Here is a 25,442-nt window from a genome sequence, read left to right on the forward strand (position 1 = left end):
ATTTTCCCTAAAACTATTAATCAGTCATCATGGTTTCAATACACTGTTAAAAAAAGGGGTGTTAAGGATTTGATACGACTTTTCTATCATCTATGGAAAAGTACAAAATTGTCTTTCACCACATTTATAAAATATACTTGAACAACTTTTAATAAAACCTTATAAAACCCTATTGCAAAAAACATTAACATTAAACTTGCAATTCTATTTGACAGCTGAACAAACGTCATTAAGATGGGAAGCTGTTATTCGTTTTTGAAAGTTTAAAAGTTAAAAAGTGGACCAAAAAGTAATTTTTTGAAATATTAAATTTTATTCAAGGCTATTTAGAGATTTTCACAAGTAAAAACTGAAATATAAATAAATCATTTGCATTTTAAAATCAATAAACGTCAAATATTGAGATTATCTTTAGTGTTGCAACAGATAACATTAACGATCTAATAAAAATAATAATACCTCACCTTATTTTCTATTATTATCTTATATGTCTGCTTAAAAATCCAAAAATAAAATTGCATCGTTTAAAATCACTCAACATTCAACAAAAAATAAAGTACCAGTTTCTTAACTCTCAACGAACACATCCTAATTGTAATAGATTTGCGATAACTTCTGATCCCACTTCCATTTCATTCCACCGGGACTTTGACGTTTTCGTTGAAGAATTCTCAAATTTTCTTTCTTTCATCTAAAAACAGTTGAACTGGGTGTACGTATTTTCTCTAATTATCTTGCAATTTTTAATATTTCTCAAGTTAATCCTTGTGATTTCAATTAAATTTTCATTAAAATGTTTGAAGAAAATCTTAAATTTTCTTATTTCCTAATAAATTTCAATGAAAATTTAGTGATGTGTGAAATAAATTCAGATTATAAAAACTAACCTCGTGAATATTCTTCGATTATTATAGATTCAACATGGTTAACGGACGAATCCCATCCGTCTTTTCGAAGACTTATGTGACTCCACGTCGCCCCTATGAAAAGGCGCGTTTGGATCAGGAATTGAAGATCATTGGCGAGTATGGTCTCCGTAACAAGCGTGAGGTCTGGAGAGTCAAATATGCTCTCGCTAAGATCCGTAAGGCTGCTCGTGAGCTCCTTACTTTGGAAGAGAAGGACGAAAAGAGATTGTTCCAAGGTAAATATCTAATTTTCATTAAGAAAAACCAACAAATTTCTTGAATGTGATGATTCTAACTTTTATAAAATATTCTGACACTTCTTGTCTGAAAAATAAAAAATACTGTCGAGACTTAAAATCTGAAAATATGTCACTCCAAATCTTTTTGATGCAGCGTTTTCAATCCAACTAACTAACTATGTGAATTTTGAATGTTTCCAGGTAACGCTCTCCTCCGTCGTTTGGTGCGTATTGGTGTCCTCGATGAATCACGCATGAAGCTCGATTACGTGTTGGGTTTGAAAATCGAAGATTTCTTGGAACGTCGTCTCCAGACCCAGGTCTTCAAATTGGGATTGGCCAAGTCCATCCATCACGCTCGTGTCTTGATCCGTCAAAGACATATCCGGTAAATATCCCCAGTTCTGATACTCTACTGGACGCCGCAAGAGCTCCAGAATGATAAAATTAAAATGGTTTGTTCAGTAAGACCACTTGGGAGTCGAACAGAGGCACCATTATGCCACTGCACCGGCTCTCAACGTCTTTTGGTATTTGCTCCTCTTATGGCAAATCTTTCGTAAGTTACTGAACTTTGTTTTAATGTTTTTTGTTAGCAGCTTTTTAAAACCATTCAATTGGACTTTTTACTAAATTGTTGTTCTTTACTTTTTGTTGTTTAGTGTCCGCAAACAAGTCGTCAACATCCCATCATTTGTTGTTCGTCTGGACTCGCAGAAACACATTGACTTCTCCCTGAAATCGCCCTTCGGTGGTGGCCGTCCAGGTCGCGTGAAGAGGAAGAACATGAAGAAGAACCAAGGAGGTGCCGCACCAGCTGAAGAAGAGGAAGATTAAGTTATTCGATTCTTCTCGGGGAGGTTAGGAGATTCCTAAGCTGGTTCTTTTGTCTATCCGCTAGTTAAGGGATAATAAAAGTTTTTATATATAAAAATCTAAAATGTTTGTTGGCTTTTTTTATTTGAGGAAAAGTTGTTGTTTTAAGGAAGCTATAAGGAACTTAGTGGTCATTATTTAAGTTTCTTGCGATTCATGTCGAAAATTGTTGGTTACAAGATTCAAGGTCTCGCTAGGTCCAGTAAGCGAAAGATCTTGCATATTACAGAGAACTTCTGCAATGTCAATATCATCGAATGGTTGTGAAAAGATGAGAGTGCTGCTGAGACGATGAAAATGCTCCTGGATCATATTAAAAAAAAAGCGTCTCAAGTCACAGAATAAACTTCAAATGATTCCCAATTTGGATACACTGAGGACGATGTACTTGAACTTTATTTAACTTTGAACAGTTATGGAATTAAACGAAAATTCTTTGTCCTTCATGGTTTTGTTGTGTCAATCAAACATGTTTTCTCATGTCCGAGAAATTGACAATGAAGTCACTCCAAACAGATCACACTGGTCTGCCGGAAAATTATTTTCTTGTCCCCTAAACAAAACAACGATACTTTTTTAAAGGAATGAATTGTCGTGAATGTTGACTTTCAATTTTTCACATCAGCTTCTTAAAATATGACTCTTTAAACAAGTTAAAGACACACAAAGTAGTTTTTTGGAGGCTAAGATAAAACACGACATTTTTCAGAGTACAAATCCTTGGCTCGAGACAGCTTAAATTATTTTAGAATCTTAGTTTCTAGAAAATCTCACTGGCTATGAGTCTTCATTTGACTATGTGAGTGAATTTTGAGTTGGTTTTTAATTAAGACCATCAATACCCACTGGAAAATCTAATTCAAGAGACACACTTTGCCAACCACAACCTGCTCTTAGTTTCCCAGAGCAGAAACCTTTACTCTGCTCTTTCAAAGTTTCTACCGAAAGTTTAATTTTTTTTTGCTTATTTCTTTTATTAAAAATCAAGACTATTTGCGTTTCAAAAAGAAGTTTTAAGAGTTGACTTAAGGTCAAGTTGGAACTAAGTGTTCCAAAATAAAAGATATTAATTTAGTGTTTTAGTGTTTTTAATGTTCTATTCAGCTCTTTGTATTATTTAAAAACAAAGCAATAAAAATGCAATTCAAGACCTTTTTCCAATTCCTGATCATTAGAAAGAATATATCCATTGCCCTCCAACTGCTTCCACTTTTATTTCGTCCAGGAGACTTTGGGAATATCAAAGTGTTCAGTGAGTGAGTCAAGATGTTCATTGAATTTCTCGACTCGTTGTTTGTGAGTCAGTGATGCTTTCTCTGTGATTCTTTTCGTTTGCTTTTGAACAAACAGAAAAATAAATTATAAAAATGAATACATAATTTCATATTTAATGAATTTTACCATTTTCTCTTGCATTGATTTGAAAGATTGTTCAGCTTTTGTTAGTTTTCTTTCTGGGGCTTTCTTTGTTGTTTCTTCGACATAAACTGCTGCTGCAGCAGCAGCTTGTTGTAGTTTTTTCTTTTCTTTGCTCTTCTTTTTCTTCTTCTTGGAGGAACTATCGTCAATTTTTAATTTAAGTTTATTTCGTTGAACACAATCGTATTCGTCAGACATTATTAATTTGTATATAAATAAACTAATTTATTTATTTTTTGCACTTTAAAGTTCGACGTAAATAAAAATAATTTCGTGACAGTGACAGATGAGTTTAGTTGTCACAAATTTTTGGTTTCTGTATTGCTGGCAATAACGTGAAATAATTGTCTTAAGCTGTGTACACACGTCACGGTGTATAACATGTTTTGTGTTTTTCAATTCAATTTTATTCATTTCGCATTTTAATCAAAATGGGGCGTATTCATAGAGAATTACTAAAGTCGTGATTTCTTGATCTATAGTTTAAGGCTTGTTGGTTAAATAAACTCAGTTCTTGTTCATAGTCAATTTTTCTGGTATGTTTAGTAAAACCCCAGGCTAAGGTTGTATTCCACTACACTATACTTCAAGTGACATTTCAAAGCAAAAATATAATGTTGTATTTTCAAATTTTTTATTTTGTGCTGTCATTCCTCAAATTGGATGTTGAAAAAAGTAAGTAAAACAAAACTATTTAATACAAAATCAAAAAAAGCAACTATCAACGTTCTATAGTATTTTACATAAACAAGAAGGAAAATATAAAACGCGAACGGCATTGTTATACGATATTATTTACTTTATAAATAAAAATCAAATATGACATTTGGCAGTGATAATAACTACTTAAACACAGCATTTTCTATGTTTATAGTTAAACCACAGGTTTAGCTCTAAACTAAGGTTTAAATTTATTTATAAATAGCCTTAACTCTGGACTTGCTTAGTATCAGCTTAGCAAGAGTTTAGCAAAACTCTTGGTTTTAATTGCAAAGAAAATAATTAAGATAAGTGTATTGCATTTTTAATAATTATTATTTTTGACTTATTTTAACTTCGATTTTAATTACTTCCCCACAATTAGCGTGAATTTGTATGAAATTGGTCTTTGCACATCAAAAAAACAAAAGTAACGGAAGACTAAATTTGAGATAAATTTTTCCAAAGGAGCTTATGGTGAGCTTTAATTGAGGCTACGCCACCTTGAGGCTACGACGAACGTAAAAAAAGCAGCTCCATGATAATTCAACAGATTATATATACAAAGATGTCATTGGCAGAATAGGGGGAGAGTACAATAACTTTGGCGAAAAAGTTTGATGACAGATTTGTATAGAACAGTTAAAAACAAGCATTTTTTTACTACGGGAGGGGGGTCCATCTCCCCCCGTTTAGGCGGTACTGGCAATATAATAATTGTAAGTATTACCGTTATTTTGTAATTATTTTTTTTTCATTTAGTGTACATATTTTTTTAAATTGCCCCTACCGCCTAAAAGGGGGGACATAGATCCCCCTCCCGTAGTAAAAAATGCTTGTATTAAGGCCCTCTACCAAAAACCGTTATTACATCTTGTCGCCAAAATTATCGTACTCGTGCCCAGAATAGATATGGAGTGGTATTCGGTTTTGATTCATATTCCTGTTTAGTGGCAAAAATAATAATTAATTTTAAAACGTCACTTCATGTTTCTAGACTTCAACAAGTTTTTTTTCGAAGAAAAGTTTCTCCATGTTTCCGTTAAACCTAGAGTTAAAGAATAAATGACACCAACGCGAAGTGTATGAATTTGAAATGTTCTAAAGTTAATCCATAAAAATGATCCTTATATTTTTGCTTTCGTAATGCACTGCTTAAAATCTTCCTTTAAAATGAAGTTTCCTTTGGGTTTGACAGGCGTAGGCTTAGATTCATACATTTGCTTGTCAAACCAGCAACAAATAATAAGATAAATATAATTTTGCTTGGCATGATGGTTAGTACGTTGGCTTGTCATGCGAGAGTTCTTGGGTTCGATCTCTGCCTGTGACGACAAAAGTTTTATTTACGGGTACTGCCTCTGGCGAGGAATTGAAAAATTCTCCTATCCTCCATCCCTGATAACAGTATTCGCACACAGAAATGGTTGAGAGTTGTAAGTCACTAGGCCATGGTTCTCTACGGACTCTTGAGCCACCTAATTTATTATTTATTTACTGTCAAAATTTTGTATTGAGAATTTTGTCTACACAGTAAAACATTTTTATCTTAAGAATTTGATGGAAGACGAGATAACCGAGCTTTGGCTCGTTGTCTCGGCCTCTTTGATTTTTGACCGAGACACCTTATTCTTCCCAGATTCAAAAAAAAAAATAAAAACAACATAGCTTAAACAGGGTGTTAAATATTTGAAAATTTGATAAACTTATCTCACGAAATCTCAAAGACAAAAATTAAACCCTAAGACCACCTAGAAGCCAAAAACTAGGGGTTTAAATGAGATTTTCCGAATCTAAACAAAATAAATCGAGACTACAAAAAAGATATCCCATTGAGTTCCTACAATAATATGTATATGCGATTTATTTAAGAATGGCGTTTTTGCTATGACTTCTTAATTTTTTCACGTACCATTGCTGAACATATTCTACAATTTCTTAATCATAATGGACCTATGATTGTTTTGGTTAAATATAATAACTTCTACAGAAAATACATTGGATTTTGGCCAAATGACACACTCATGTAGTGAAAAGTAGAAACAATACTTTAAAAATCGCATATAAAATTATTGCTAACAAACTAAGTAACTTTCAAAGAAAAATTTCAATGATATAAGGTATAAGCTATTCGTGTTAAAAGTTTTGAGTAGTAGAAAATAAAACCTACACATACATTTCTTTTATTGTATATAATCAATTGGGGTATTCGAAATTTCTAGAGTTATTTAAGACTTTAACAAATGTCATTTCGGAGTTGAATGTCACATTTCATAAATACACAAAGAATTAAAACTTACTAGAAATAAACTTAAATTCTTCCAAAGTTCTTACCAAAAATTGTATAACTTTAAACAACTGAAACGATATGCTATTGGGATTTAAAAATATACGCGTATCTTTGTATATATATTTGAATAGTACTATCATGAAGGAGGAACGCTCGACCTGACATCTTCCTACGACTTCCTAAACAATTCGTTCCACATGTTTAACGTGTGGAATGTATTGCGGTGAGGGAAGAATGAGCGAGAATTCCAATATAAAATAATAATTTTCCAGATAATTGAAGAAATGAAGATAGAGAAGAATGTATACAAATTTAGCGATAGTTGGAGGGAGTGAAATGAAAAGGCATTTTTGTTATTATTTTTCAATGCATATTCTATACAAATATGTATAATGTGTTATTTTTGCTTGGTAGGTATTGAGGAATATTGAAAAATATCAACAAGGCAAAAAAGGATTGAATGAGTACAAACTGTTTCCGGTTCCCAATTTGAAACTTTAAGTAGGTACTTCTTTTTCAAATTCGACTAAAATGGTAATGAGAAAGAAAATTAATATAATGCTCATAATGGTCAGATATTTATTGTTTGTTTTTTATAAGGTTAAATATAGGTAGATATTATATCACCTTCACAATGTTGGATATTTTTAGAAATATAACGAACAAATGTAGATTAATGTTTTCTATTCCTTAAGCATAGTAAATACGCAATCATATAGGTAGTTACAAATCACAGTATTAATTTATTTTATTTTTAAAATCCATTTAAGAGTATGTATGCCTATATGAAGTTGTTAACATAACTAGGTTAATTTAGAATAAAATTCAGGTGAAGATTAAAATTACATTTCAGTGATTGTTCACTTAAAAAAATTAGCAATTCCTATAATTTTAATTGTGAAACATGTTTTATGTAATATAAAATGGTTTTAAATTTCATGCGTTAAAATTTGAAATCTACTGTAGTTCACGGAAACATTAAAATAAAATTTTAGTTCACGTAAATGCATTTTCGTATACCTATTGGTAGGTACGCATTTATAAGGTGAAATGAAAAACAAATCTTATATTACTAGTAAATTATTCTATTATATTCACGTTCAAAAGTGGCAGCCCTGTCCTATTTCTTTCGAATGTAAATTGCAGCGTTTTTTTATTTATATTTAAAATTGGTTCGTTGCCTTCAATCAATTCAAATTCAAAACTTTTAAAATTTCAACTTTGGCGGTTGTGCGATTTTGTGTGGTTATTACCGAAAAATAGTGCAATCGGTGAAATTTGTGATTTCTTCAGACTAGTTTTTTTCAAAGCTAAATAAAATAATAAGAAAAAAGAGGCTGGGATGCGACCCACACTGATAACTTCCCATCCAGTCTGTCGATTTGTCTTGCTTAAAAGTTTGTCTATATGTACTCAGATCAATTTTTACCAAATTTGCGTACTATTTTGTATAGATTTTATTTTTTTACGAAAAAACGAACTGTTTTTATATAAAAATCACTGAATATTGAAAACAATATTTTCTGTAAAATAAAATAAGTTTGAAGCCAATATTTTGAATTTTTGCTTTTCCATTACTATAGTATTTTTAATCAATTTATTTTTTCCTTTTTTTTTAAATAATAAGGTATCTCAAAACCGTTATTCTTTGTTGCATAAAATTATTCCAGATCTTATCTAATCTAATCTTATCGACCCAATGATTCGATAAATACAAATACAAATTAAATGAATGAAATTAATTTGAAGACAATACCATCTATTTTTCACGATATGTACATATATGGAGAACCGAACATCAATTTTTACCAAATGTTCGTGCTGCTAAAAATATACTTGTTTGGTATCACGTTACAATATATAATATAAAATTTAATTCAAGTCTCTAGCGTTATTGTTTCGTGAGATGTTTTTGGCTTCATTGCTTAGTAACAGTATTTAAAAAAAGATTTTCCACCGCCTAGCACTACATGTCAATCTCCTTAGATATTACTTACATACCCACCCTCTACCTACATATACCTACATTGTATAAATATAAATATTAAAAAATGCATATATTATGTACATACTTCTTATACCCCATATTCAAAATATGGCAACAATAAATCCTACAGAGAATGAAATTTGAAAACGTTGCATTTAAATTTTCAAATTTCTCAAAAACTGAAAATCTAAAATCAAATGAATATAATTTGCTTCAAGCAAAATACCTACTGTGGAAAGCATACAATTCATAGCTATAACGATATGTATACAATTTCTCAAAAACTGAAAATCTAAAATCAAGTGAATATAATTTTCTTCAAGCAAAATACCTACTGCGAAAAGCATATAATTCACAGCTATAACGATATGTATACGCATAACTCCTTTACATTGATAGGTAGGCACAAAAAAATCCAAGGTAACTATGGTAACGAACTGTTTTTGTGTTTTTGTTTTCACATTTTCTCATTTGTTTTGAAATAAACAGCTGATTCAGCTCACTCTCTTACACATCTTAATACTTATGAGAACAAAATAATATACTCCTTTCATTCCCACTCTTGCTTTCAAAATTTTATTTTCCAGTCGCTCTTAGCTCCACGCCAAATTTCCGTACACACAGCGCCCTCATGGTCCGCCTTTCGTACCAAAATTTTCTGTTCCATGATAATACTATTCAGTTTATATACAAGGCGCGTATTTATTCAAATACCACAGATTTCTTAAAAGTGCTTAGTGTAGACACCGGGCAATGAACACTCTCTTTTTGGTTTCACTTTCTTATTTTCAAATGCTCCCCGCCAGATGTCGCTCGTGTTGCTAAGAGGCCATATCAAACACCAATTTTCTTATAACGGATTTATGGGGACACTTCTCAAAAAATAAAAATTCCAACAAACATTTAAATTGAGTCCCGAACTCGAAATCTAATTTCAATCAAAGATAAAAAGTTATTTTTATTCTCATAAATTAATTAAAAAAAACTTAAAGAGTGGATTTAAATAAAATGACTTCAATGAACAGTTTCTCGAATGCTGGAGCCAATGCGACGAGAATATGCAAACCAAACCAAAATATTCAAGTTTATGTGCGCGTCAGGTACAGTTTTTCCAATTTTATCGTTTAAAGCGCATCTTCTAATTGAAGAATTTAATATTTTTGTAATTTTTAGACCTATGAACGCTCGGGAATATGGCATAAGATCATCAGAGGTCATCGAAGTCCACCCGCCCAAAGAAATCGTCACTCGTCACATCGTCGACTCCAAACTCACCAAGAAATTCACATTCGATCGGACTTTTGGGCCAGATTCAAAGCAACATGAGGTTTATGAGACGGTGGTGGGTCCACTCATTGAGGAGGTCCTCTCTGGTTACAATTGTACGGTGTTTGCCTATGGACAAACTGGCACTGGAAAAACCCACACAATGGTGGGCACAGAGTGCGCGGCTCTGAAATCCTCTTGGGACGATGTAAGTTGGCATATTCCCCCACTTCTTACGAAACATTTAATCGGTTTTGTTTAGGTCTCTGAAATTGGAATCATCCCTCGGGCTTTGAGTCATCTGTTCGATGAGCTGCGAATGATGGAACTTGAGTTCTCAATGAGAATTTCGTACCTCGAGCTGTACAACGAAGAACTCTGTGATCTCCTGTCCTCTGAGGATTCTACTAAGATCCGTATCTTTGATGACAGCACCAAGAAAGGTTCTGTCATCATCCAGGGTCTCGAAGAAATCCCAGTGCACAGCAAAGACGACGTATACAAGCTTCTGGAGAAGGGCAAGGAACGTCGCCGAACAGCTCAGACCCTGATGAATGCTCAATCATCTCGATCCCACACAGTCTTCTCAATCCTGGTGCACATCAAGGAGAGTGGCATCGACGGAGAGGAAATGCTCAAGACTGGAAAACTTAATCTGGTCGATTTGGCAGGAAGCGAGAACGTCTCGAAGGCAGGCAACGAAAAAGGCATCCGAACCAGGGAAACAGTGAACATCAATCAATCGCTTCTGACTCTGGGAAGGGTCATAACGGCCCTGGTCGAGCGAACTCCTCACATCCCATACCGGGAATCAAAACTGACTCGCCTGCTGCAAGAGTCTCTCGGTGGACGCACCAAAACCTCGATTATCGCAACCATCTCGCCAGGACACAAAGACCTTGAGGAGACTCTGAGCACCCTCGAGTACGCTCATCGCGCCAAGAACATCCAGAATCGGCCAGAAGTCAATCAGAAGCTAACCAAGAAAACCGTACTCAAGGAGTACACTGAGGAGATTGATAAGTTGAAGAGAGATTTGATGGCAGCTCGGGACAAGAATGGGATTTATCTCGCCACCGAGACGTACAACGACATGACCTATAAATTAGATTCCCAGAATCGGGAGTTGAACGAGAAGATGATGCTTCTGAAGGCTCTCAAAGATGAACTCACTAGCAAGGAGAAGATCTTCAACGAGGTGAGTTTGCATCTCGAGAAAAAGGCTGAGGAACTGCAAAGGAAAGAGAAGGATCTCCACAAAACTCAAGGCGAACTTCAATTAACCAAAAAGGTGTGATTTTTTTTTTTGTGCTTCTTCCGAATGATTTTTAATGTATTTTATTGTCAGGCCCTCTCGACGACTATGCGAAGGTACAAGGAGAAAAAGGTCATCCTCGATCGTCACGTCAAGACCGAGGAACAACTCTTGGATCAAGCGTCCAAATTGTTGGAAGTCGCTGATATTGCAACGAATGATACCTTCAAACTTCATGTAAGTCTTAAGTTATAACATTTTAAAAGCTTCCAAGGCAGGTCTTTCATTTTGTTTTCTTATTTTTTAACTTGCTTTTCAAACTTTTCAGAACACAATTGAACGCCGCCGAGACGTCGACCATAAGATTCAAAGTGCGTGCGAAAAGTTCACAAATCGAATGAAGAACTCCTTCGATCTCATGGGTCAAAACCTGAAAACCTTACAAAAAGACCACACGTCCCACTTGGATCTGATAAATGATGAATTCTCCAACAGCAAGAAGATACAAAACTCCTTCTTGACCAATGCCATGGGCAAAGTCGAATCCATCTCGAATATGTACGTCGGGGCGTTCGGATCTCTAACTGACTGTCTCACTCAGCACGTGATGTCGCTGTCCTCGGGAAATGCTGATTACAAAGCAAACATAAATGATGGCCTTGCTGTAGTTCGGGCAAAGGAGAATGAGTTGAAGGTGAACTTGGAGCAGCGTCTGAGAGAAGTTCAAGACCTCTTCACACAACAACAATCGAGTGTTGACCAAACAAACGAAAACATAACCCAGTTGATTGTTGAAAGTCATAAAAACATAACTCAACACACTGAGGAACTTAAGAAACGTCTGGAGGGTATCGCAGCCAACTCCAAGGTTTCATTTGAATCTCAAATTGGGAAGTTAAACGAGAATATCGAGGCGAAGAAGGCTCTAAACGTTCGCCGGCAGAATCTACTCGCAGAGTGCTTGAAACAGATGCAACAAATCGACCAGGAAGACGAGAGTCTCACGGGAGTCATCTCCAATGTAACTGAAAATCTAGAATCAGGAAAACAACAGATCCGACAATCGATAGATGCGGAAATCTCAAGTGCAGATGAATTCTGTAAGAAGAGACATCAGAAGCTTGGAGAGATTCAAAAGGTGTGTAATAGTTTCAAGGAAGATGCTTCACAAAACTTGGCCAAATGCTCAGGACTTACGCAGTCCGTCGGCAGCGAACAAACTGAGATAAATAGAGAGATTCTGGAACGTCTGGAGGGAGAACAACAGTCGACAGAGAAGTATTGCGAGGATGTTTGCTCCACACTTTCCTCACACCGTTCACAGTTCGAAGGAATTCGGGAGGAATACACTGGGAAACTCTCGAATGAATGTCAAGCCGTGAGACAACTGATGACAGACGAAAATAGTCGATTGAAGAAGCAGGATATGCAAAATATAGCCTTGACGAATTCCCTACAAAAGAATGTCAGAGATTATGCTTGTACCTACAATGAGCAAGTGAAGTACTGCATCGAAGATATCAATACCTTTAGAAATAGCGAAACAAAGCCCTATGCTCCAAGTGGTAAGAATTTTAAAGCTTCTTTTGAAAATTCTTGAATGTTATTAAATGTGATCTTATTTTTGATTAGGACAAACTCCTTCGAAGAGAGATTTTTCTTACCCGAGAATCTTGGCCACAACGTCGCCCCACACTCAGATTGTAAAACGCTTCCGACAGGAAACAGATTGTTCCGATCTTGAGATGACAATAAATGAGGTGAGTGTTTTAATTGTCTTCTCCTTAAATCGCCTTTTCATATTTTTTTTCTTGTTTGTCTCGAAAAGGACTCGGAAATAGCAAATATCCTCTCTGATCCTGATATCATCCTGAATTCCACCCCAATCGAAATGAACACATCTTCAGATGACAAAAATATGAAAGATTCAAATCAGAAAATCCGGGAAAACGGTCTAAGCCTGCCGAGTCTGAAAGTTCCATCAAATAACCGAAGTAAACCAAATTCCCGCAAGAATTCCCCAGTTATTGGCCCAGCGCGAAAAGAGAATAAGGAAAATTTGTTTTAACTCAAAAATTTGTGTAAATTATAAATGATTATAAATTAACTTTATTGTTATGTCTTTAAAGGTCCCCTCGTATTTTATTTTTTGAAAAGAAAACAAAGCAAAAGAAAATAAAAATAAATAAGAACAATTATTCCAAATGGGATAATTTAAAAAAAAATACAAAAATATTCAACATAAGAAATTTATGTAAAAATTAATTTCATAGAATTTATGTTTTTTAAATGTTAAATGGTTTATCCAAATCAATTTAAAATGTAATTCTTTTTCTTTTTAACTTTTGTAGCCCCAAGTGTTTTAGTTCGTAAGCAATTTACAAGAATTGAAATAAATATATGCAAAACAACAAACTTCATTCATTTTTTTATTTTAGGAAAAGGACGCTCCTTAACAGAATAGATTAGATTTTTGTTTTTCCAATAATAATGTTGTGAACATATCCCCACATTGGAACAGGCCCTTCTCAAACAGGCCGTGCAAACATAATGTAGCTATCTCCTTACGGCTAAAAGCTTAATTTCAACGTCATACCCACAGGTGGCTAAATATTCAAAATGGCGAATTTCATTTAATTTAAATTTTCATTTCATCATTAACATTCATCAGCGACAGTAATAATTGAATCTTATAAATTAAAAATTGTAGCTAAATATCTTGAGCAATTATTAACTGTAAGATTCTTAATTAATAATTTAATTGTTAAAATTTGTTTTAAGATAACTCTTTTGTAGATTTATATTATTGCTATTATAATCAAACTTTATAGTGAGCCGAATATTAATACCTGCGAAAAAACACTGTAATATATAATTAAAATTTAGGTTTTGTAATTCATCTCAAGAAATCAACTGTTTTTTTTATATTGAGTGGATTAACAAAAGGTCTTTTCTTTCCAAGGGTACATAGTACATTACGGCTGTTGCTAAAACACATAGCAGATATTGCAAGTATAAGGTGAACATCGGGTGCCTAGTACCTCTGGAGACTGGGTTCCAACCCCAGTGGAAAGTTGTTGGGAGCACCAAATGAGAGAGGGGTGAGAGGTGTTTCCACTAAAGCACCACTCCTTATCGAGACGACAGCGGACGAATTCCCGAGATGGAATCAACGGTGATGCCTACAGTTCCAGTAAGATTGAACTACTTAGTGAACACCTTATAGGGCTTCTTCGCCTTATTCGGATCCAAGGCCTATAAGGAGCGGTTTTATCCGGCTCCCCATCCATGGAGTTATAGTTAGGATCTGGCTTTCCATGTTAGGGGCTGTGCCGTCGCGTCGGGGTGACTTTCTGGCGACGTAAGAACTTCATAGTTGCGAAGCACCAACAAGCCTCGGGTACGGACGGATTTACTGTTGACAACATACGCAAACGAATTAAGGACAATGAACTTCGGATATGCACGTGGAATGTTAGGTCCCTTAACAGACCACGTGCAGCCGAAGAATTAGCGGAGGCCCTAGGCCGCTATAAAGCAGATATAACCGCCATCCAGGAAATAAGGGGATGGGCCGTGAAAAAAGAGGATGAAAAACTGCGATATTAACTATGGTGATTGCTACCACGAAAACCAACAACGCTTATTAGGATGCGGCTTCGTCAATGGAGCCAGACTTAGGCAAGAAGTCTTGAATTATATGTAGGTGCATCAATGAACGCCTTATGACCGTACACATCAAGGTTAAATTCGGCAACATTAGCCTGATATGCGCGCACGCCCCCACAGAAGAGAAAGATGACAACACCAAAGATATGTTCTTCGAGCTCTTAGACAAAACATATGAGCAGTGTCCTAGCTACGATATTAAAATTGTCCTGGGCGATTTTAATGCCAAGCTAGGAAGGGAAGACATCTTTGGTGAAATAATCGGGAAAAACAGCCTGCACAAAAACACTTTCGACAACGGATTCAGGCTCATAGATTTTGTTGCGGGGCAAAACGTCATGGTAGCCAGTACGAGTTTTCCACACCTCAACATCCACAAAGGAACTTGGAGTTCTCCAGATCAATCTACCTTCAGCCAAATTGACAATATTATTGCGATCGACGCCAGACACGCTTCCAGCATCATGGATGTCCAAACTTTCCGAGGAGCTTACTTTGGCTCGGACCACTACCTCGTTGTAGCCAAGGTAGCACTTCGGGTTTACAGACCCAAGGCAAAACAGGGAGGTGCTGGGAGAAGGTACAACGTCAAACGGCTACAATTTTCAAATCCTTTTCCGACCGAGTTACAAGTAAACTCTCTCGAAGTTCTCTGCCGCCAACACAATGAATCGAAAACCAGTGGCAACATTGCCAAGATGCAATCAGAGATGCCGCCTCTGATGTGCCGGGTTTCAAGCAGCCACCAACAAGGAACCCCTGGTTTGATGAGGAATTTCAGCAGGCAAATGCAGCCAAACAACAGACACGCAAAGCGGCGCTGCATAAAAGGATGAGAACTGCTCATGAGCTCTATGAGATAGACTTAAATAATCATTCAAAAATTAAAAAACTTACGCCTCGAGAAGCACTTTCAATTCTCATTGAAGCTAAGCTTAGTAGAACACAATATAACGTCATAAGAGACTATGTATGTAAAAGATATATTTCCATCATACAAATTAGTACAGAGGGAAAAAAGATCTTATCCTGAAGATGTGTAAGTTTCGGAATCTGAAGCTGAAGTACCCTTACAATCCCTATTAGACCATACAGCTACTCGTTTAATACAAAGTCAAAGCCCTGTAATCAAGTCAGAAGGGTTTGACATTATTTTTTTTTGCTGTGTTACATATGTTGCACAATATTGGAAGGTCATCTCGGTGTGGCCTATAACTAAGCGGAAGAAGTTCTACCCCCGCCCTAAGCATCATTGAGATGGATTCTATGCCTAGTTCGTCTCTGAAGTAGTTTGCATGTTGAACGTTATAGTTGAGTGTACTGTACACCGATCTGTAGAGGGATCGTCTTGCTTCACTTTCAATCTCATTCCTGCAGTTTATATCTGTATTGGAAATGATCTCGTTGAGTCTTTGTTTCCAGTTATTGGAAGGCTCTTAGTCAAGACTAAGATCGAAATTACACAAACGTGCATGATCCAGCCACTCATCATACCATCCAATTCACTGTTATCATCACGATCTTCTTCGGAAGTCGACCTTCATCCATGTTCAAGACCTTTATAATGTAATCAGGCTGCAATTTTAGTGTTTTTAGATATAACGTTGATAATCCAGTTTCCAGATTCAACGCATAGTTTGGTGTGTTCGATGGTAGTCTGAACATGCGTTTTAAGTAGAAGTGTAAAAGTGCTGACCTCCCTATACTTGCGCTGCGTAAAGCATGATTGATTCTGCAACAGATTCAAAAACTTTAAATTTCGTCCTGTGGTTTAGATATTTGTTGGAGAAACACATCTTCCAAGTTGAGTTTATTGCAGTTTTTGCCTTTGCAAGCTTGTCTTTCAAGTACTTTTCCATTTTTAATTTGCAGGGAAAGATCACTCCACTCACTCTTTCGTTATTGTAGTGCCACTTCCCATTTTTTTGCAGTCTGCCTCTCCCTCTATTGAAGATCATAATCTTCGACTTCTCTTGGTTGACCACTAGGTTCCATTTAGCACAGTATTTGCATAATCGGTTGATCATCAGTTGTATTGTTTCCGGTGAATGAGCTAGAATCACTATATCATCTGCAAACAGAAGTGCTTTGATAGTAGTACTACTGACTTCAATTCCACCGCGCAGGATGTCCATAACATCGTCCAAAAATAGCGAAAACAGCAAAGGGCTTAGAGTACAACCTTGCCTCACTCCAATTTTCGTTTCAATGCTATTTATGTAATGCCACTTCAAAATACTTTAACGATCTTGAAAACGTTTGCCAAAGGCCCATTAATTCCCAATGTGTCGTTTGGAATCTCCGTTCTACATGCGCGGATACTATCATTCGAATCATTGCTGCACTTGAGTTATAAGCTACCAACACTTACCTGGCGCTTGTGGAGTGAAAATAAACGTTTGGTAGTACAAACGAAAAAACTATCCAAGCGCATATTAAAACAGAACTTGGACTGATCATTGACAAGCCTAAACCGGGTTTTGGCAATTCAAATGATGGTAATGTAGCTCGAAAATTCTTCCAAAACTACAATACTTCTGCCAACATTACCAAAATCGATACAGTGCTAATTCGAAGAATTAACATTATTTTGCAAGCAATATCCAGTGGGATTCGAATAAATCCATAAAAATTTCATAAATATTGTTTGGAAACGGCTTCCTTGTATGTTGGATTATATCCTTGGATGCCTATGACTCCTACCCTCCATAAAATTTTAATACACGTCTCTATGATAGTACGTGATGCTTTATTACCGATCGGACTGTTAAGTGAAGAGGCTCAAGAGTCAAGAAATAAAGATTTCAAATCTTACAGAGAATTTTTTGATAGGAAAACTTCCAGAGTTGACAATATCACCGATATTATGAACACACCTCATCCTTTGTTAAGTCTTTCGCGTAAATTACCAGTGTTCGATAAAAAGATGTTGTTACCATGTTAGAAGATAAAAAATTAAAACTAAAAAAAAATTAAATTTACAAAATATTATAAAAAAAAAACAATACACGCATTTTCAACTTCATTTATAAAGAAAACCCTATCAACTAAGTTTTGCCCATCGCTTTGATTATCTTGGCCCCAGTCTGCGGCGGCGTGAACGGCTTCTTCTACTCCTTCCTCGTTGTCGCCTTACTCTATTATGAGGTTCCATCATGGAATTAGTTGGTTGCTATAAAAACTAAAATAAGAAATAACCACAAACTAAATTTTAAATTTGGTTACTTTTTTCTTTGATGGACCAGGAGCTTGACTTTTTATAGAAGACTCACGCTCTAGTCCATCATCGGATGAACTTGGATAATCAGAATCTATGTCGGAAACTATACGTTTTTTTGTTTGTAATTTAGAATCGTTTACCTTGATTTGGGACATATTTTTTTTTTATTTTTTAAAGAAAGTTCACAAATAAATTTTCAATATTTTTCTTTGAAATAAAAACGATTTTCATATGAATAAATAGTTTTAGATATTTTTTTAAAGTAGAGTGTATAGTGATAATTTTGTTTTTTAACTTGAAAGGGATTTTTAAACACTTTATCATCATCATCAGGAAAATGAGGAAGAACATACCGATGCACATTGTTTTCGAAACTTTGAATATTTAAAGAGATAGAAAACGGTAATGTTTTTTTTTCGGGGTGAAGTTCGTGATAGAGCTGATCATTTCCGAAATACGTTTGAAGTTGGTACATGTTACACAGCTTATTCCATCAGTTCTAGTGCAATAATTCCGCCGGTATGCGATATTGGCTTCCAACGCTTTTAACAGTTGCTGGTTTGTCTGCATAAATCAATGATTCAACATAACCCCATGAAAAGTAATCGAGAAAAAAACCGCACGAACAAGGGGACGAGTAGTCTACAAATTTAAAAAAAAAGAAAATAAGTTTGAAGAAAAGTTAGCAGTTCTTTAAGTTTAACTAAAGATTCAGCCGAGTTTTGGGATATAAAGAGGAAACTATGGAAATTGTTAAGTAAAAGTTGCAGTAGCAGTGTCATTCCAGGCCTTAAGTTATCATTTTGCTTTACTTTTAAATTCTTCAACACAAATATTTTGGAGTTATGCACGACCATAAAACTTGGTTTGAGAAACTCGATAAGAGTATAACTGAAAATGAAGTGAAGTGTTGTACAAAGTCTTAAAGATGGCAAAGCCGCTGGATCAAATAGTATACCAGCTGAGTTCTCTAAAAATAGCACAATTTTGTTTAAGATCAAATTAACAGAAGCGCTTATCATTATGCTCAAATTTGGAACGTTTCCCGATCATTTCTTCTATTTTTTCAACTCCAAAATAACCCTATCACGTCAATATTTATAGAATTTCATTCAAATTTCTAAAAATCTTCCTAAGTTGTTAGATTTCATCTGTCGAAAATATGTAGATCTTTAAAAAAAACTTTGAACCATTTGTTTTACCTATAGGTTCAGGTTTTTGCTTAGAAAAAGGCAAATTGGCTTGAGAGTAATTTTTGTGTTGAAAACAAAGCTATCACGTAAAGTTTTTGAATTATGTATGTACATATGTCAATTGAAAGAAAAAAAAAATTGGAAAGAGGTATTTTTAAATTTGACTAGATAAATAAAATCTAAATTCAAAACTTTTCAAAACTTTAATTAGAGTCAAATAAAACCTCAATACTTACGAGAATTTCCAGGTACTAAGTATGATAGTAAAATTATTTAAACTGTATCTAGAAGACAAAGATTTGTACTTTGCAAAATTATTAAATGATTTATTGTCAAAAGCACCGTTTTTGGTTCAATTTAACATTTTAAAAAAGCCATATTTTAAAACCCTGATTTGATACGAAAATTCTAAGCTGAGGTTTGAAATCGAAAAAATAACTTAATTTTGAAGGCCTGTGTAATAGGTTGTCTTTTTCATTGCAATTGAATATTTAGGAACGAAGTTGAAGGGTCAATTTGGACTACTAACAAGAATTTGTTTGCCGAAAGTCTTTGGTAGAATGTGGAAAGCCATTAAAAGTCTTCGATTTTTAAGACTGGATTATCTATCATACATCTAACGACTTTTTCTTGTCCCCAAACATCAATGATAAATTTCGTAGGCAACAATTTTCTACAAGTTTAGCTAAAATCATGTTTTAGAGGTCTTCACGCGGAGTGGTAAAAGTATTTTCAAAATTGGTGGAAACACATGGAATGGTACTATGGTAATATTGGAGAAAATAATAACACGATTTAAAAATTTCAGATCAAATAAGAACACGAAGAAAGTTATTTAAAATTATAATAAATACAACCCATTTTGATTTTTTTTTCTGTAAAGTTTGTTTGGAGCGTGAAGTTAATTTCCAAGTCTTTAAAATTACTAACATCTAAAAACATAACTAGCTTTCGTCTTATTTTGCGTTCAGAGAATAAATTTGTGTTAATGAACTTTCTTATGTCGTCTGAAAAAGCAAATTGAAAAATTTTAATTGAAAATTCGAAAACTTTAGGCTATAACTTGGATCGTTTGGTTAAGAAACAGGCTCTTAATGTAATAAAGACAAAACCAAGGATCACTGACAAATTTTTAACATGCATATGTATGTGTAACATAAGTCAAAGGGTTCAATATTATAAAGTAAATTGTATGTCCGTTTAGAAATAACGGTTACAATTTAAAGTGTTTCGAAATGTTTTCAAAAACTGTGTCAAAAATGTTATTTAGTGATATAAGGGTTGCTTTTTTTAGACGTGTGGTTTCAAATTCGGCAATAATCTGTTCAAAGTTGGTCTTTTTGACAGCTGTCACTTAATTTATGCTTATTTTGGTTTGTCATAATAAATAGACTAACTCCCGAACAACGCAATGTTTACAAATCGTGCAAAATTTATTTCCAAAATATTGGCTCAATCAGTTTTTTTTTGGCGAGCGCATTATCTCGCAACATAAGCCTGTGGCGTTCAAGATCGTGCAATTTAACACCGTCCGCTTAACTACTTTTTGTAAGGTTATGTAAAATCACTTGCATATGTCTTGGAAGAGGAAATTCGGAAAAAATTGCGTACTGAATAATGGCCCTAATTTCCGCAAAAAGTTGTCGGAAATTGGGACATTTATTCGTTTTTATTTTGGTGATCGATGTCGTCAGCAAGACCCGGTAACTCAAGAATTTAAGAAGTTCTTCGCTCTCTATCGTTTTTAACACTATTCACTTAAATTGTTGAAAATGCTAATTTAAAAATTGTTTAAAATACAAAAAATATATATAGCCCTTTTAAGGAGTGTTGACCAACACACGAATAAGCTGTTCAACGGGATTAAACAGAAGTTTCCAGGTTTAAAAACTAAAAGCCTAACCGAAAATGCGTCGTCTCGTCAGAAACAACAACCAATTCCTACTTCTCCCTCTCACTTTGATATTAAGAACCAATATCAAAGTGTAAACCTCTCTCTATTTTCCTGGCTTTGTCCTGCTTCATATTTCATTTAAAAAAACACTTTATCATAAAACACCTTATCAAAATAAAAATAACAAAAATATAAATTTATCAAAGTAATCAAAATACGTTTTTCAGAAAAAATCATAAGAAAATTTTCATTATATCTTCGACATCCAAGTGAGTCATTTAATTTAAAATTATTTGTAAATATAAATTTTTCTCGAAAAAATACCAAAATCCCTGGAATTGGAATAAGTTATTAAATCATGTCAGAAATAAAGAAAAAAGAATCCAAAGTACAAACAAAAAAACGTGCAGTTTCCGACAATGAATCTGAATTTTCAAGTGACGAACGAGATTCTGAGGATGAGTCTCCGATAAGAAGTCGTACTCCATCAAAGAGGAAAGTCACCAATTTAGAGGTAAATTTTTGAAAATTTTTCGATTTATAAATTCATATTTTGAATTTTCAAATTTTTTGTTTTATTTTTATAGCAAAAAGATGACTTGGGACTGCAACCGAGTGATGCATCAAGACGACGACGGGGAGGAAGAAGTCGACGACGCGGGCGTCGCAGTCGTAGCCGCAGACGCAGTGGCAGACGTTCGTCCCGATCGAGGCGACGACGCTAAAGGCTTTTTTTTCTTCCTATTGTTTCGACAAAATTATTATAGTTTTTGAAAATTGGTTGTGTAAACTTTTTAAACAATAAAATTATAAACGTGTGATTTTCTTTTAAAAAGAATTTTTTTTGTTTTTACTTATCAAGGAATGGATTCTGTATTTCGGATTTCAAAGATATGAAAATGGGTTCTTCATTTTGGATTTCAAAGATTTCAATTCGATATTGAATTTTTAAGATATTTGAAAATATGTTTTTCGAATATTTTTCGTGACGTGAAACACAAAATCAACGCTGTTTCACACACAGAAAGTAGAAATCATTCCAGAATCAACAGAATCTTTCAAATATGACCCACAATTCTTCTACAGCCGCAACTGTGAAGTTGAGTTCCAAAGCAAATTCCACATGTATAGAAACTCGAAGTCACTATGACAACGTGTACTTTCTATGCATCGGAACCGTCAAAAATTCGACTTTGCTGAGCGGGTGCGGCGGGGAACTTGGTCGCATTTTCATAGACGAAAATCTCTTGGGAGACAAAACACTGATTGCTATGCAGTTGTCGTTATAATGTCGACAAGTTTTGAGTGTTCGAGTGCGCATGTTTCCAGCCAACAGCCACCTTCCACCCACTAGAATATCTACGCGTACAGTTCTAGCATCATCCTTGTGCAGCCGATTCACCGCTTACCGCTCTGCCACTCCAACTGCCACCCCTCGGTTAGTGTCCATTCAACCCTTCGCATTGAAGAACGTACATACGTGTGGAATTGGAATAAGCAGAGGCATCCCTGCAAGGGCAGTACTAGTTGTCATTTTGCCGCGAATTCGTTTGGGGTTGTCTGTAGCCGTAACCGGTGTGAATGGAGAATATATATTTATAAACTAATTCGGGAATTTAGTACACAGTGAATCACCACAAATTGTGCAACTCTTGGTAAATTTTTCAAATAACAAAAATAGTTTTTTGTTTTGTTTGTGTCTGTTTTGTTAAAATATCCAAAAATTCCAACTGAGTGCTCTCGCGGAGCCGCAAAGTCCGCAACGATTTTCAAATTTTGTTTTGGTTAAAAACCGCATTCTGTTGGTGGTATACGAGCAGTGGCCCAAAACAAAAAAAAATGAAAAGGCTAAGGGTTTGGGCAAAGTATAAAGTGATTTATCGATCTTTTGGGGGCTTTGTATAGTTCAAAAACTCCCCACGAACTACGAGTAGAACGCAACAAACAACATAATTATTAATTTAATTTTCGTAATTCATTTTTATGTTGCTACTCGAGAACGAGAACGAAAACGACGACGACGGAACACAACGATACAGGGAATTATAGTCATCATCATCATCCCCCACTTCCACTTCAAAGCAGAGACAGTGGATTTCAAGGATTCTGCGCCCGAAAGGAATTTCTGAAAATCTCGCGACTCGGTTCGGTTTTGGTGTATATGACAGAGTGTTGTCAGGATTCAGGATAGTGTAAAATATTCTCGTATTTTGTATTTTCTGTTTTGCATCGTATCCTTCCTCCTTCGTAGTCCTTGTGTGCTTTATTAAAATATTATTATACGAGTACAAGGCAAGTGGCAGGACGGTGGTGGTGCGGTGGTGTAAGGCAAAGTGTGGTTCTGTCCATTGCCAGTTGCTATTGCCATCACCTTAAAAACAGGGTGTAAATCCTTTTTTACCCCCAACCCCAAACTTTTCATAAATGAGAGGACTTTGGCAATGGCTTCTGTGCCTGTGAGTTAAGTAATGTGAATGTGGACTTTGGAGTGTGTTTTGGAAAATTACACATCGATGTCACATAATGGCTTCGTATAACTTGTGGTGTTTTCAGTAGACATAGAAAAACCTACCTATCTACTATGGAAGTGAAAACTAAACTTGGAATTGGAAGGGCTAGGGTTCTGTTGTTGCCCCTAGTCATGTCTGTGTCTGAGATCAATAACCTTATGCCTGCCATGTGACTGCAATCCTTATGAATAAAAGGAATAGTGAACTAGAGCTACAGAATAAGAGAGTAAGAGAGAAAGTAGGAAATATAGTGTAGTTGGAGATAGAGCTGATGTGGCTTTATAGAGCTCTGCTTCTGACTGGCCTGACTTGGCCAGGCTGATGCTGATACTCGTATGTTTACTTTTTTTTGTTGTTGTTTGGGTACACATTTTTGATGTCAATGATAACGTCATCATTATATTTATCTTTTAAACTATGAAGAGATTGTTGTTTATCTAACGGTGAGTAAACAGGAAACACAATTGGGTTAGGAATAAAGGATATAAGAAGCTCTATGCTTAGATAGATTTGAAAAAAGGACAACTTTCGCCATTCCAGTGTGTTTTGTTTGTTTTCATAGAGAAATCGATGTGTTTACATATGTATATTTTTTGAAAACAGTTGGAAAGGATTTTATTGCTTTAGTAGTTCAAATTAAACCCGCCAACGTACTTTAGCGCTGTTCTAAGAAATTCCTGTAATTGTTTTTGTAAGCTAACTGAAGCACATGCCAAGGATTCAAGCATTAAACAATAATACTTTTTGGGCATTATAAATCAACATGCGGATTATAGAATATGCTGAATGAGTTGCTGATGGATTCAAAGTGATTTTTGACACTTTCACTATGGTAGAAATGTCAAAATTGACATTTGATTAACTTTGTATTATTGTATTGTATATTGAAGACCTTTTATCTTGAAGACAATATTTCACAAATAACAGGAATCCTTATTCGAAGAAAAAAAAACATTTTAGTAAATTTACTCAGATAAAAAGATGGTATGGCATTTTAATAAAATGACTTTTGAGCTCTTGACATTTCCCATGCGTTCTTTTTCTCACAATATTCAAGAATAAACAAATAGGTTTCTTAGGGAATTTTAAGAAATATTCGAGGTTAATGAAAAGCAATTTTATTATATGTACATACCAGTGACAGCTGACAAAAAATTTCGTTGAAGTGATTTATTTCAAAATGACGGTTGTTCAGATTTTTTGCGATGACGTTTCATTTCGTTAGGGTCCACTGCCGGACTGACATCTCCTGTAATATTTTAAACATAGTTATGTAGTGAATTAGTGTTCATTTGTATTTAAAACTTACTAAATTTGAAATTTCGCGATACATTAATATTTTGGCCAAATGGCTCACTACCAAATTGGAAAGTAAAAACTTCCCTAAAGTTATTTATTGTTATTCAAAAATTAATTTTCCAATACAAAAAATCCTACGTACTTCCAAAAATATGTATTTGTCAAAATTAAGGGTGTTTTTTAGACGTGCAGTTTTCATTAAAAAATGCATATAATGTAATGACCAAAAATTCAGATGTATTACAAAGATAAGGGTCTCTAATTATGTTAAAAATTCCAGCCGAGAGGACCAATGTTTGACTTCTTTTTGCAACAATTAGCGCCGTATGTAAGCAATGAGGCACCCGAACATTCACTTACAAGACATAACTCAACTCGGGCTTATCTGGGTAGATTGCACATAACCCCACACAAAAGAATTTATCGTTGTCATATCGCACGATCTGGGAGACTACGCCACAGGCCCACAAAGCGAGATAAAATGCACTCACCAAAAGTTAAAGTTTAATAAAAAAGTAATCAACTTGCGCTGCTCGCAAATGTTGTTCAGGAGTAAATAAATAAATTATGAAATGCCTAACCAAATTGAGTATTAATCAAGTGAAAGCTGTCAAAAAGTCACAAATGTCAAATCAATCGGTTGAATTAATTATGATAACAACTTAAAAAAATTAAGTATTGAGATAAAAGCGTTTAAAGTTTTGAGTAGTGGTTTTCT

At 34.8% G+C, this 25,442-nt stretch overlaps 4 protein-coding genes and 1 long non-coding RNA gene across 6 annotated transcripts; 3 read left to right on the forward strand and 2 right to left on the reverse strand.

Moving 5' to 3' along the window:
- Positions 1 to 620: 620 nt before the first annotated feature.
- LOC129944307 (40S ribosomal protein S9) lies at positions 621 to 2,088 on the forward strand. The gene is made up of 4 exons (XM_056053654.1): positions 621 to 712; positions 915 to 1,144; positions 1,349 to 1,535; positions 1,810 to 2,088. Exons 2-4 carry the CDS (start codon positions 922 to 924, stop codon positions 1,982 to 1,984), a joined length of 585 nt encoding a protein of 194 aa, XP_055909629.1. The 5' UTR covers positions 621 to 712; positions 915 to 921; the 3' UTR covers positions 1,985 to 2,088.
- A 1,012-nt stretch (positions 2,089 to 3,100) lies between these two features.
- Positions 3,101 to 3,738, reverse strand: LOC129946251 (protein FAM32A-like). The gene is made up of 2 exons (XM_056056378.1): positions 3,425 to 3,738; positions 3,101 to 3,358 (listed from the first exon to the last, which is right to left on the reverse strand). The coding sequence occupies exons 1-2, from the start codon at positions 3,638 to 3,640 to the stop codon at positions 3,236 to 3,238; spliced, it is 339 nt and encodes a 112-aa protein (XP_055912353.1). The 5' UTR covers positions 3,641 to 3,738; the 3' UTR covers positions 3,101 to 3,235.
- Positions 3,739 to 9,396: 5,658 nt separating this feature from the next.
- LOC129948229 (kinesin-like protein Klp61F) lies at positions 9,397 to 13,315 on the forward strand. Its single transcript, XM_056059146.1, has 7 exons — positions 9,397 to 9,518; positions 9,592 to 9,892; positions 9,947 to 10,975; positions 11,033 to 11,176; positions 11,268 to 12,504; positions 12,572 to 12,699; positions 12,768 to 13,315. Exons 1-7 carry the CDS (start codon positions 9,427 to 9,429, stop codon positions 13,005 to 13,007), a joined length of 3,171 nt encoding a protein of 1,056 aa, XP_055915121.1. The 5' UTR covers positions 9,397 to 9,426; the 3' UTR covers positions 13,008 to 13,315.
- Positions 13,316 to 17,338: 4,023 nt separating this feature from the next.
- Positions 17,339 to 18,459, reverse strand: LOC129947871 (uncharacterized). 2 transcript variants are annotated; one of them, XR_008781775.1, is made up of 3 exons: positions 17,834 to 18,096; positions 17,617 to 17,780; positions 17,339 to 17,569 (listed from the first exon to the last, which is right to left on the reverse strand). It is a non-coding gene; the product is annotated as an uncharacterized LOC129947871 (long non-coding RNA). The 2 variants fall into 2 exon arrangements; XR_008781774.1 differs by having other exon boundaries at positions 17,339 to 17,780; positions 17,834 to 18,459.
- A 2,696-nt stretch (positions 18,460 to 21,155) lies between these two features.
- LOC129947660 (protamine-like) lies at positions 21,156 to 21,753 on the forward strand. The gene is made up of 2 exons (XM_056058293.1): positions 21,156 to 21,429; positions 21,503 to 21,753. The coding sequence occupies exons 1-2, from the start codon at positions 21,274 to 21,276 to the stop codon at positions 21,638 to 21,640; spliced, it is 294 nt and encodes a 97-aa protein (XP_055914268.1). The 5' UTR covers positions 21,156 to 21,273; the 3' UTR covers positions 21,641 to 21,753.
- The last annotated feature ends 3,689 nt before the right edge of the window (positions 21,754 to 25,442 follow it).

This window comes from Eupeodes corollae, chromosome 2, assembly GCF_945859685.1.
Source record: "Eupeodes corollae chromosome 2, idEupCoro1.1, whole genome shotgun sequence".
Lineage (NCBI taxonomy): Eukaryota > Metazoa > Arthropoda > Insecta > Diptera > Syrphidae > Eupeodes > Eupeodes corollae.